Source organism: Schistocerca serialis, chromosome 1, assembly GCF_023864345.2.
Source record: "Schistocerca serialis cubense isolate TAMUIC-IGC-003099 chromosome 1, iqSchSeri2.2, whole genome shotgun sequence".
In the NCBI taxonomy this organism is placed as follows: Eukaryota; Metazoa; Arthropoda; class Insecta; order Orthoptera; family Acrididae; genus Schistocerca; species Schistocerca serialis.
Window position 1 is genome coordinate 496,457,500 of NC_064638.1, and position 13,277 is coordinate 496,470,776.

Sequence of the window (13,277 nt, forward strand, 5' to 3'; positions counted from 1 at the left end):
TTGCCGCTGTGGCCGAGCGGTTCTAGGCGCTTCAGTCCGGAACCGCACCGCTGCTACGGTCGCAGGTTCGGATCCTGCCTCGGGCATGGATGTATGTGATGTCCTTAGGTTAGTTAGGTTTAAGTAGTTCTAAGTCTAGGGGACTGATGACCTCAGATTTTAAGTTCCATAGTGCTTAGAGCCGTCAAGGCATCTCGTCAACGGCAGACTTACGGAACCTAAACGGATCAAACGCTCAGTCCCGCTAGGTTGCCCACTGTCGACGGTGCTTTATGCCATTGCGATAGAACCATTCACTTGTGGATTACGGTGACTCTTGGCAGGTTTTCCACTCCGGGATCATGTGTTCCGCTGCCGAGCCTATGCGGACGACTTGGCTCTCATCGTACGTTCAGCAGCTGACGTAGAAGCTGCGATGCAAAGGATTATCCGTTACAGTGCAGGGGCAGGCAGCCCTACGAACATCGCAAAATCATGGGCCCTGAAGATCGGCCGTGGCCTTCCCACAGACAGCGTAGTTCCATTTCAACTGGTGGATACACTTCTCTGTCTCGGATTGGCGTACACGCGAGACATTCACCGCTCCTCGGCGATCAGCTTTCGGCCGCATCTGCAAAGAATCTGAGCAAACATACAGAATTACCTACTACACCCGCTGAATATGTGCCAGAATCACCTTCGTTAATGCTCATCTGGCAGCCCGGGTACCCCACATCGCGCAGATTCCGCCCATTATTGCGACAATGGCGGCCAGACTACAGGTGGCTTTCGAGTATTTTATATATTTCGGACACATTTTCAAAGTCCAGTATGATGCCCTCACCTTACCGAAGCGGGATAGTGGCCTCAATCTGGTTAACGTGAGACATCAGCATTTTACACCAATACTATGCTCCGGTAACTGAAAGGGTAAAAATGCTAGTTTTACTGGAATGTTGATCACCTGTTTCGAGACGCCCACTGACGTCTTTGGCATACATTCCACCTCCGATGTCGCACATCGGCCGTTTCTTTTTGGATTACAGCTATAGATGCACCAAGCTCCCGAGAACCAGGAAGACGACCACTCACGACATATACTGCCTTCTCCGAACGTAGCCACCCCTAAACCGCGTCGAAGCACGTCACTCCAGGGTTTCATGGCCTACAGTGAGGAAAACGACCCATCAACCATACCACGCCACTGACAAAACCGCGACGCGTACCTTCTAGTCAACGGCAAATATACTACAACACAGAAACTGCATCGCATCGCCCTGATGGACTCACCCCTGAGCCTCAAGTGCAAGGTCGAGGATATAGATTTACACCGTTTTGAGTGTGGAGCAGAAGCAGCTGTCTGGATCTTCGTACAGAAGATTGTGGCCTTCTGCCTCCAAGCACCCCCACATCACGACTCTCCTACCATGCAGATATATCCTGATAAGAAGTACTTTTCATCGTCTAAGTGGCACGACATACCATGGATCAGTGGCATGTCTATCAATTACCTCTTCCAGAAAGACATCGTCGATCCGGCGGACTTCTGGACACGTCTCCAAGTACACCAGCCACCACGCCCTTCGCCGACATCGACACTGTTGGGCTGGAGCTGGAACCTCGACGAAACGTTCCAGCCAATACTGGGCGATAACACCTTCCCCTTCTGATGATCAATGATAGAATGGACGTTGTTTTGAAGGCGCGACAAAGTGGAGCATTGCGCAGCAAGTCTTCCTAATTTCCTACAGTTCTCTTTCATCCTATAATGTTTTTTACCTTACACATTTTTATTCACGGATAGCTTTGTATCTGCTGCCTACTTGTTTTCTTTCTCATGCGCTCCCCTTATAAAAAAAAGTAGTGATGTTAATGATGCTGATTCACATTTACAAGAAAAAGGCGGATGTTGAGGAAGAACGTTGTCTTTTATTTATAAAAAAACAGAGATTTTTATATGTTTTCTCATTACCTCCAAAATTTTGTTCATGTAATATGTGGCTTTACTGTTCTGTAGCCGGCCTCGGTGGTCTAGCGGTTCTAGGCGAGCAGTCCGGAACCGCGCGACTGCTACGGTCGCAGGTTCGAGTCCTGCCTCGGGCATGGATGTGTGTGATGTCCTTAGGTTAGTTAGGTTTAAGTAGTTCTTAGTTCTATGGGACTGATGACCTCAGATGTTAAGTCCCATAGTGCTCAGAGCCATTTGAACCATTTGTTCTGTACAAGGAAGAAAATAAATAAATACATAAATAAAGGAGTCGGCAGAGCACTATAAAAAAATAAAAAGTTGGTTTTATAAACATGGCCAACGCATCTACCTATTAAAAAAAAGAAAAATAAATAAAAAAATGAACAATCCTGTTGGAAGAACATCCGCAACTGAGCATTATACCAGAGGTTGAAAATACCGCTTCAGTTGTAAATTTGTTTTATTATCACGACCGGTTTCGGGCTCTCATAAGCGGACGGCGCTCGGGGGTCGCAGCACAGTTGCGACGCCTGAGGATGGGCTTATAAGAGCCCGAAACCGGTCGTGATAATAAAACAAATTTACAACTGAAGCGGTATTTTCAACCTCTGGTAAAAAAGGATGGTCGAGCACTTGCCCGCGAAAGGCAAAGGTCCCGAGCTTGAGTCTCGGTGCGACACACAGTTTTAATCTGTCAGGAAGTTTCATATCACCGCACGCTCCTCTGAAGAGTGAAATTTCATTGTGTTTTGTTGTCATTACTACGAGTATAATTGTAGTGATCGGTTGCACCATATTTTCGTTTTTGCTGTTTGAATGTAATAATCTATTATCTTCATTACTTGACTATTTATTCTTGACTCATCTTTGGAGTCTCCTGCTGAAGTTTTGCTCACACGTACGTTTTTAAATTGACTCAGCATCTACGAAAAAAATAACATTTTCCCTTACTATGGCGTTTATGGCCTTACTGTTTTAATATAAGAATGCGCACGTTTGTCCTTCTTACTGGACATCACTAAATGTACTCCTGATTTCGACCAGCAACGTGTTTGTAAAGATAGGTAACTAACAAAATTATTCTAGAGACGCTTATTGGCAATTACATGTGAGAAATAATTGTTCGTAAAGTATTACTACCGGAAGAATTTCACATTGAAATAGGCATGATCCCAAGTCATAGCGAAGGTACTTCATTTTAAATGGGACATTCGCAAGTTACCCATTGTTTTTACATTATTATTGTAAAGAATATTTCTCTGCTTAAAGATAGATAGCACCCCACACGGGGTGTAGGCTAAGTTCGCTGCTTATAGCATCCTACCCAGGATCGATCGCGGTCCTGTGGCTTGGAGCAGAGTGGAAGGCCTAAACGAGATGGAGTGCAGAGTTGCAGAGTTCCCTTTCAAAGATGAGGCACATACAACATACAATAGGCGGAGTACGTGTGGCGCGCATGCTAAGTTTTTAGGTTAGAGGAACCACCCCTTGGAGTCAGAGATGAAATGTTCGCCTAAATCGAAAATATATCAACCGCATTGCTCTCCCAGAATGCTCGTCCCCACAAATACATTGTGTATGGGCATTGTAACCAATAATGCGCTCTAATTCTGGAACCTTACCATAGATACTTCTGTAGTTTACTAATATCATCTTAAGCGTTTCACCTAAAGTGAATAGCAACGACATCCTATGATCGAATTGGAATATTTACCGGAAGAATAGGTTAGTCACCACTGGTGGCGCCGTATTTATTGCATTAAAGATTTCAGTAACATCCAGCGAGGTTATCACATAATCCGAATGTGGATTAATCTGGATGATATTAAGTATCAAAGGATGATCAAACATGGTAATCGGATGCTTTTATAGACCGCATGCGTCAGGAGCTGTATTGATTGAGTGCTTCAGAGAGAACTTTGAGGATTTCGTGAATAAGTTTCCTTATAATGCGATTTAAGTAAGGGATCAATTCAACCTGTCAGATATAGATTGAGGGAGCCATGCGAATCAAAACTGATGCCAGAGATAGAGATTCGTGTGATACTGTCCTAAATGATCTTGTCTGAAAGTTACTTTGCGCCGACAATTAGAGAACTCGAGAAAGAAACGTCTTAGACCTCCTAATTACAGACAGACCTGAACTTCTCGAATCATTGACGTAGATGAGGGTATCAGTGGTCATAAGACTGTGATAACACCTGCGTCTATTGGTATTACTAGGAATTTAAGAAATTCCATGAAAACATTTTATACTTGCCGAGAGTGACATGATATAAATTGCACGGTATGTGATTAGTCAGCATCAAATATTCAGTGCTGAGTTCGAAGATGTGGAGCACAAATGGAAAAAAATTCAAAACCAACGTTCACTACGCCTTAGAGAAGTATGTTCCGAGCAAGGTCTTAAGGGACGGGAAAAATCCACCGAGGTTTACAAGTCTTGCTAGAAAACTGCTACATAAAAAATGAGGCTTCATCACGGATTCAAGAGAGGTCAAAGCCTATTTTACAAATGAAAGCTGGACGAAGCGAAAATGAGCGTAAGGAGAGCAATGAGAGAGGCTACCGACCTGACTTAAAATCTGAAGCGGTACGTTTCGCGAAATGACTACAACGACAATATTCGAGAAATTATAGCTGTTACGGAAGCTTACAGAAATAACTGTACCTACGCGGCATTCGCTAATGGAACAGGGAACGGGGGGCTATTTTAGTGGTTCCAGAAATTCACTCCGCCGAATACCGAGAGGTGGCTTATGTATTAGAAAAGAAGGCCTCATAAATCCAATATTTAGTCGGTGGACGCTGTAAACACGTTGTCCGAGCTCAGTGTCTCAATCTAATGACTTCACACATCTGTACAATCGAGGAAGGCTATGAAAATAGATTGTGCGACGGAACTTAATGTTTCGGGCTAACCTTTGTTCCAAGCGTTCTGCCTGTCTTACTTCCCACGGAAACGTTGCCAGTGACATGTGCGTTCCTCAGAAAATTAGGAACTGGAAAAAAGTTTAAAAATACAAACACTCTCGTTTGCTCAGTTTGAAAAGAGGGGTTAACTATTATCAGTTGGTTTCATTACGTAAACTTACTCAAATGATGGAGATTTAATTCCTGCTCGGATCGAAAGAGTAGATGTGCCTAAGTGTAATTAGAAACACAGGTCACTCACTGGCAACGTGATAATTCTTTTAAGTTTATATGCCAAGAAATTGGAGAAATGTATGATGAAATTTAATTGTGGCAGGACAGTCTATGACCGCTGCTTCATCTACTACTGAATGATTTGACTTAATTCTGGGTGTGTCTCTCTCATAGCGCTTATCCCGCCGTTCGGGGGCCGTTTTTATTGTGACTCAGAAAATTTACTTTATTAATTTTGTGCCAGAATGCCCATTGTATCGCAACAGCTATGACTTAAACCCGAGCGAGTGGAATCATGTGATTATACTACTTAATATATGTTTGTCGTATTTTTTTAGGCAGAAAGAGGTGGCCAGTTCAAAATTTGCCTAAAAGAGCAAGGAAAACCGCCTAAAATCACACTCAAGCTGGCCAGTGTACCACACTAATGGTAGTTAATCCACGGCGCAGATGCCATCCAGACTTCGTTTATTCCCATGTTCCGCAAACTAGAGCGCTGTGTGTTAAGCTATACGATCATGCTCTTTCGTAAACATCCGTATAATGATGGGGAATTAGTCTTGCATATGTGATAAGTGAGATACGTGTCAAATGTTGACCTCGAACTCAGTTTCCAGATTACAGAATTTTCCAATTATGATGGTGGAGATTATTCGAATTGCAGGCTACCCGCGCTTATTTTCCAGATTTTAAACAAGTAAAAGACTCTATCTCATCAAAAGTGTCAAGACATCTATGACGGTCTTGAGTTTGCTGGGGACACTTTCAACGAGTTGCTTCAATATCTGTTGACCATTCTGCCTCAACGGTCGAAACGAGAACAAGTAGTGATGCAGGACACTGGGGTCCAGAATGAAGTGGCCATTCTGCCTCATCCCAAAGGTATTGCATTAGGTTCATGTCGGGACTCTAGTCAGACCGGCCCATTTCAGGAATATTTTCCCAAAACCAGTTCCTCACATATGCCGCTTTTTGCCAGGGTGCACTGTCATGCAGACACAAGCAATAATCGCACGTGAGCTGTTCCTCTACTGTAAGCAGCACACAGTGATAAAAAATACACTATTTTGTCAAAAGTATCCGGACACGCCCAAAAAATATACTTTTTCCATATTTGATGCATTGTGCTGCCACCTACTGCAAGGTACTCCGTATCAGCGACTTCAGTAGTCATTAGACATCACGAGAGAGCAGAATGGGGCGCTCAGCGGAACTCACGGACTTGGAACGTGGTCAGGTGATTTCGTGTCACTTGTGTCATACGTCTGTACGCGAGATTTCCACACTCCAAAATATCCCTAGGTCAACTGTTTACGATGAGATAGTGAAGTGGAAACGTGCAGGGAGACGTACAGCACAATAGCGTACAGGCCGACTTCGCCTGTTGACTGACAGAGATCGCCGACAGTTGAAGAGGGTACTATGTGTAATAGGCGCACCTACCCAGACCATCAGGCAGGAATTCCAAACTGCATCAGATCCATTGCAAGTACTATGACAGTTAAGCGGGAGGTGAGAAAAATAGGATTTCATGGTCGAGTGGCTGCTCATAAGCCACACATCACGCCGATAAATGCCAAACGACGCTTCGCTTGGTGTAAGTAGCGTAAATATTGGACGATTGAAAAATGGAAAAACGTGCAGTGACGAATCACGGTACACAATGTGGCGATCCGATAGCAGGGTGTGGGTATGGCGAATCCCCGGTGAACGTCATCTGACAGCGTGTGTTGTGCCAACAGTAATATTCGGAGGCGGTGGTGTTATGGTGTGGTCGTGTTGTCATGGAGGGGGCTTGCATCCCATGTTGTTTCGCGTGGCACTATCACAGACTGTAGTCTTTCGCCCGTACTGTTCAATCTGTATATCGAGAAAACAATGATGGAAATAAAAGAAAGGTTCAGCAGTGGAATTAAAATTCAAGGTGAAAGGAAATCAATGATACCATTCGCTGATGACATTGCTATCCTGAGTGAAAGTGAAGAAGAATTGCATGATCTGCTGATTGGAATGAACAGTCTAAGGAGTACAGAGTATGGACTGAGAGTAAATCTAAGAAATGTGGCCAAGAGAAGTCTACTAACATCAAATATCGGCCTTAAATTGAGGAAGAAATTTCTGAGAATATACGTCTGGAGTACAGCATTGTATGGTAGTGAAACATGGACTGTTGGAAAACCGGAACAGAAGAGAATCGAAGCATTTGAGATGTGGTGCTACAGATGAATGTTGAAAGTTAGGTGGACTGATAAGGTAAGGAATGAGTAGGTTCTGTGCAGAATCGGAGAGGAAAGCAATGTGTGGAAAACACTGAAAAGGAAGACAGGATAATAGAATATCTGTTACGACAGGAGGGAATTACTTACATGGTACTAGAGGGAGCTGTAGAAGGCAAAAGCTGTAGCGGGAGACAGAGTTTGGAATAAAGCCAGTTAATAATAGAGGACATAGGTTGCAAGTGCTTCTCTGAGATGAAGATGCTAGCACAGGAGAGGAATTCGTGGCGGGCCTCATCAATCCTGTCAGAACACTGATGATTAAAAAAAAAAATCACAGCACAGGCCTACATTGATGTTTTGAGCACCTTCTTGCTTCCCATTGTTGAAGAGCAGTTCTGTGATGGCGATTGCATCTTTCAACACGGTCGAGCACCTGTTCATATCACGGCCCGTGGCGGAGTGGTTACACGATAATAACATCCCTGTAATGGAATAACCTGCACAGAGTCCTGACCTGAATCCGATAGAACACCTTTGCGATGTTTTGGAACGCCGAATTCGTGCTAGGCCTCACTGACTGACGTCGATACCTCTCCTCAGTGCAGCACTTCATGAAGAATGGGCTGTCGTTCCCCAAGAAACCTTCCAGCACCTGATTGAACGTATGCGTACGTGAGTGAAAGCTGTCATCAGCGCTGAGGGAGGGCCAACAGTATACTGAATTCCAGCATTACCGATGGAGGGCCCCACGAACTTGGAAGTCATTTCAGCCGGGTGTCGAGATACTTTTGATCACATAGTGTATGTGCATACCTTTACAAATTTAGCGTTTTCTTAAGTTCAGTAAGGGCACGACGGTATAGCCAGGAAAATCCCCATACTGTAACACAGCCTTCTCCGTGCTTCACTCTTGACACAACACGTGAAGGCAGGTAACTTTCTCGAAGCTTTCGTCAAACCCAAAACTTCCATCGGATTGTCACAGGGTATACAGTGAGTTACCACTAAAAATCACTCCGTTCCAGTAATCCAGTGACCAGACGCGTAGCTCTTTATACCACCTCAAGCGTCGCTTAGAGTTGACAGCAGAAACGTGTGGCTTATGGGGAGCTGCTGACCGCTGCCCCTTGTTATTTCTGTGTAAGGACAGTCATTACGCTTGATGGACTTCCGGTAACATTATGGAGCTCATAGCTGATTTAATGCTATATTTTACAGCCAGTCTCCACTATGCTCGAGGGTCACTGTTCGTCCGTAGATGAAGTCTGCCTGGCCTTGGTTTAAGTAACCTTGTTCCTCATAGCTTCCGCTTCACAGTCACATCACAAAAAATCGACTTGCGCAGCTATGGAAGGGTTGACGTATCCCTGATGGATCTGTTATTCAGGTGACATCCAGTGATCAGTTCACGTAGGAAGTTCAAATTGCTCTGAGCACTATGGGACTTAACAGCTATGGTCATCAGTCCGTACGAAGTTACTGGACTCTCCTATCAGACTTTTTCAGCTGTTACCGCTTCCCTACTAATAACACTATAATTATCTTCTTCTTTTATAGTGGTGGCTGCGCCTCTCGTGACATCTAGTGATCAATTCCGTATCACACATGGGCGACCGGATATTTTTGATCAGATAGCTTACAAAGACCGAAGTATTCTGTTATAATTAGAGCGAATATTTTTTATTACAAATTTCTAACTGTGAACGCTTAGACGAGGAAACCACCCACGAATAATAAATAAAACAATACCTATGAATCGGTGTATGAGCAGCTATGTGGTGCGTATACAGTGAACAAAGTGTATTCGGTGAACGAAGAAGTGGAAGTGGCTATCAACGGATCCGCCATCACGGTCAACGAGGCACTCAAATGTGTTGTGATATAGTATTCGAGAGTACAGGACAAAATTCATTTGATTATCCCAAAGTTTCTTCTTGGGGAAAAAATGGATGATGAACAAAAACAGAAAAATATAGGAAGATTATTTCCCGAAAGTGAGTTAAAAGCAAGTGAAACGAATTATAGTGTGAGTAGCTTCTATCAGCCCATCTCCTTCCCTCCCGCTCTCTTTTCATCTCCTACTCTCCCCTTGCTCTGTCCATTTCCTCCCCCCTCTAGCTGTTCATCTTCTGCTCCCGCTCCTCTTTGCCTATCTGTTCCTCCCCGCGTCTCTATCCATCTCCTTCTGCCTCCTTATTCAGTTCATGCCTTTCTATCCCCCCCCCCCCAACTCTGTTCACATCCTCCTCCCCCTATCTGTGCCCTTCTCCTCTTTCCCCCTCTATGTCGGTGCATGTCCTCCTACCCCCCTTCCCTTTCTCTCTCCACGGTATCTGCCTTATCCGAGTAGGAATCTGGTGGTTCTTACATCCAATTTTTACCCATGTATTTGTCCCCGTACTAACATGTCATATATGTGTGTGTGAAATCGTATGGGACTTAACTGCTAAGGTCATAAGTCCCTAAGCTGACACACTACTTAACCTAAATAATCCTAAGGACAAACACACACACCCATGCCCGAGGGAGGACTCGAACCTCCGCCAGGAGCAGCCACACAGTCCATGACTGCAGCGCCCTAGACCTCTCGGCTAATCCCGAGCGGCATATGTCATATATATTTCATACATATTTAACATATTTCACACGTGTTTGTACAGGTATTTCACAAGTACCTCTAGCGAATTTAACCCTGCAGTTTCATTTTCACGTAGCTCAATGTTAATGACGCCGCATGTCTTGAACTATGCGTCGCACAATGATATATTTATGTAGGTACATTGAGCGGCATATGTGGATACGATCTCTGAAATATATTGCGATTAGAGTTAGTAGCAGAAAGTAATACATGTAGCAGCAGTTTCTCAAGCATTTCAGTATTTTAAGTCGTATCTCCTGAAATATGTGACGTACAGTAATACAATTTTGCTGCTGCATTCAGTGGTATATGTGAATACTGTCTGTAAAATGTGTCACAAATGCACTTAGTAGCAAAGACATAATAAATTAAAACGTTATATGGCAGTTTAAGTAAATGATGTAGTAAGCGGTGAACTTTTTTGCTTTCGTTATTTTGGGCGGTTTATCAGCGAGAAATAGTTTTGAAAAGTTCGAAATTATTTGTTAAGTATGTTCCCAGTCACGAAGTGATGCCGCGCGGAGTGGCCGCGCGGTTTGAGCAGTCATGTAACGGACTGCGCGGCCCATCCCGCAGGAGGTTTGAGTCCTCCCTCTAGCATGGATGTGTGTGTTGTTCAGCGTAAGTTAGTTTAAGTAGTGTGTAAGTCTAGGGACAGATGACCTAAGCAGTTTCGTCCCTTAGAAATTCATACACACACACTAAATGCTCTCATTTTCAAATTCTGGATGAGTAAATAAGTTCAGTAAATAAGTTCAGATTTCCGCGAACGGCTACCTCCTATTCTGCTCGACGGTACTCCAATACCATATCAGAAAACAGTGAAGAACTTGGGTGTAACTTTGGATGAGCATCTCAACTGGGCGGAGAATACAGTCGCAGTGTGCCGAAAGACGTCTGCTTGTCTCTATGCTCTCAAAAAGTTTCGAACATATTTCCACAGGACTTGAAACGCCAGCTCGTGCAAGCACTCGTTCCACTATTGTGATGTGATTCAACAAGGCATGAGTAGTGAAAACAAAAGACGGCTAGAGCTAACCATGAATGCCTGTGTGCGTTACACCTGCAACATTCGCCGATATGATCATGTTAGTGCTTCATACTCCGAGCTAGGGTGGCTGCGGCCGGACAAATGGCGTGACTACCACACTCTATGTCTACTTCACCGACTCCTCGTCGCGCAAGCACCTCAGTACCTTGCTTCAGAGATTAAAAACCTGTCATGCCATCATAATCGAAACATGAGGTCACTCTTATTTGGTATCCTAACTGTGCCCACTCACAAAACAAAAACTTTTGCAAACTCCTTCTCAGTTGCCGCTATCCGCCTCTGGAATAAACTGCCCCTTACCTTGCGCAAAATTCAATCTCCTGCTGCTTTTAAGAAGAAGTTGAAGCATTTCCTACTATCATCCTCATAAAGTTCTCCACAAAATTAATGTAGAAGGCCAATCCTCTCATCTGTCAAATAGCAAAGCTAGCGTCTCCTATCTTGCTCCTGAGACGCCTTCCTCTTCATCTATCTCTATTATCCACGCAATCTTCTTTTGCTTTATATTTCCTTAATTATGTTTCATCATGTATCTATTCTTCTCCTCCCTTCACCATGAATCTCCCTCATACTCCCTGCTGCCAGCACTCCTATCTAAAATCTGTTCTCTTCAATAACGTCTATTTATAACAGTACTTATGGTCTACGAATATAAACTGTATATGTATGTATTTTTCCAGGTGTACCTTTCTAATTGTTTATTTCACTTTTTGTACTAGATGTAGTTTAACATGCCTACTAAAACATATGAATGTAAAATAAGTAGAATGCCTGGTTAGATGTAAGAGAGGGCCTGATGCCCCTAATCTTGCCAGGTTAAGTAAATCAATAAATAAATAAATAAATAAATAAATTATTGGTATTCACACGTTGTGAACTACACTGATTTTTCACCATCATACGCACCCCTTTGATACGTAGCGCGTTCTTACGCCTCAGCGGAGATTTGCACACAGTAGGTCATATGTGTACTGAGTTTGATTGAAATAGATCCGGTGGCTTAGGAGATGTGGAACATACATACAAACGTACATACGAGTACATACGTACGTACACTCGCTTTTGTAATATGTGTGGATTCAAGAGTAGTTTTGTAAACAAATGCTAGTTTGCGGCGAGCAAGTATTGAAGTGGGGTATCAAGTGTAATATGAAGCATTTTTTATAAGTACAGTAAATTACAGCTTCCGACAGAAAACACGTGTAATTTGGATTATCTGTGTATTTCGGTTATCCTTTCAGTCTCGGGTCCGCAGTAGCTCGAATAATAGGCAGTTTTCAGTAGGAAGGTAATATGAGTTTCACGAATCTCTACAACGCAATGCAGCTTCAAAATAATGTGTGAATTTCAGGAAACTGTTCACAGGTACGACGAGAAAAGGAAGCGGTGAACAGTGTGGACATGTTTCTTGCCTCCATTTAGAGGAGTAAGTGAAATTAAAATATGCTGACTGGAGAGTGAGCAGGCAGCGGACTGACCATTCTTCTTGTAGAAGATGACCTCCAGCTTGAGCTCCGTCTTGGCGTCGAGCGCGCGCTCGATCTGCAGCTTGTGCTCGTCCGCGGTGTCCGGTCCGTAGAGGAACTTGCAGGCGCAGCCCTTCTGCATGATCTGCGCGCGCGCCCACCCCGTCAGCTCGCAGAAGCCGTCCGAGCAGTACACGATCGGGTACAGCGCCGGCACCTGCGCGTTGCCCAGCACGAAGTTGCTGTCTGAAACACAGCGCACCCGAACAAAACAAGTGAGCTACGCTGCAGCATCCAGCAATCAAAGGAAAATGCTAACACAGTTTAAAAGCATGTTTGTAGTGATCACAAATATTTGTTTCCTGACGCATTTGGTCGCTAGCTGTTCTCAAAAAGACATAAAATAGTATCTCGTCCATGTTGTCGCTAAAAAAATACGAGTTTTGCACTCATGATACGCGTTGATACTATATGTAATGGAATTCGTGAAATTTTGTAACGTACAGTATTAACACGTTCACGCCGGCGCTGAGAATTGTTTCTCACCACCGGGCGGCGCCCGTATTCATCCTCTCATTTATCTGGTGGAGCTGATTTTCCCGTTTCTCACCGTGAGGCGGTGGTCGTATTTAGACGCACTACACTGCTACCTAAATATATTGACATTTTATTATGAAAGCCCGATTCCTAAAACGAGAGGTCTCACAATATTATTTTACACTAAACTAATCACAAATTATGTGATAGCTCACTTACTGAAGGGTTTATCACGTGTAGCTAATAGGTAACACGTCAAGGTTCAAATTGG

The 13,277-nt window shown here is 43.8% G+C and overlaps 1 protein-coding gene across 1 annotated transcript in view; it reads right to left on the minus strand.

The window, feature by feature from the left end:
• LOC126473985 (potassium voltage-gated channel subfamily H member 8) overlaps positions 1 to 12,709 on the minus strand; it is a 493,833-nt gene extending 481,124 nt beyond the window's left edge. The window contains exon 1 of the mRNA XM_050101374.1: positions 12,482 to 12,709. Within this exon, the coding sequence (XP_049957331.1) occupies positions 12,482 to 12,611 (130 nt within the window). The 5' untranslated portion in view covers positions 12,612 to 12,709. The remainder of the gene's footprint in view (positions 1 to 12,481) is intronic.
• Positions 12,710 to 13,277: the final 568 nt, after the last annotated feature.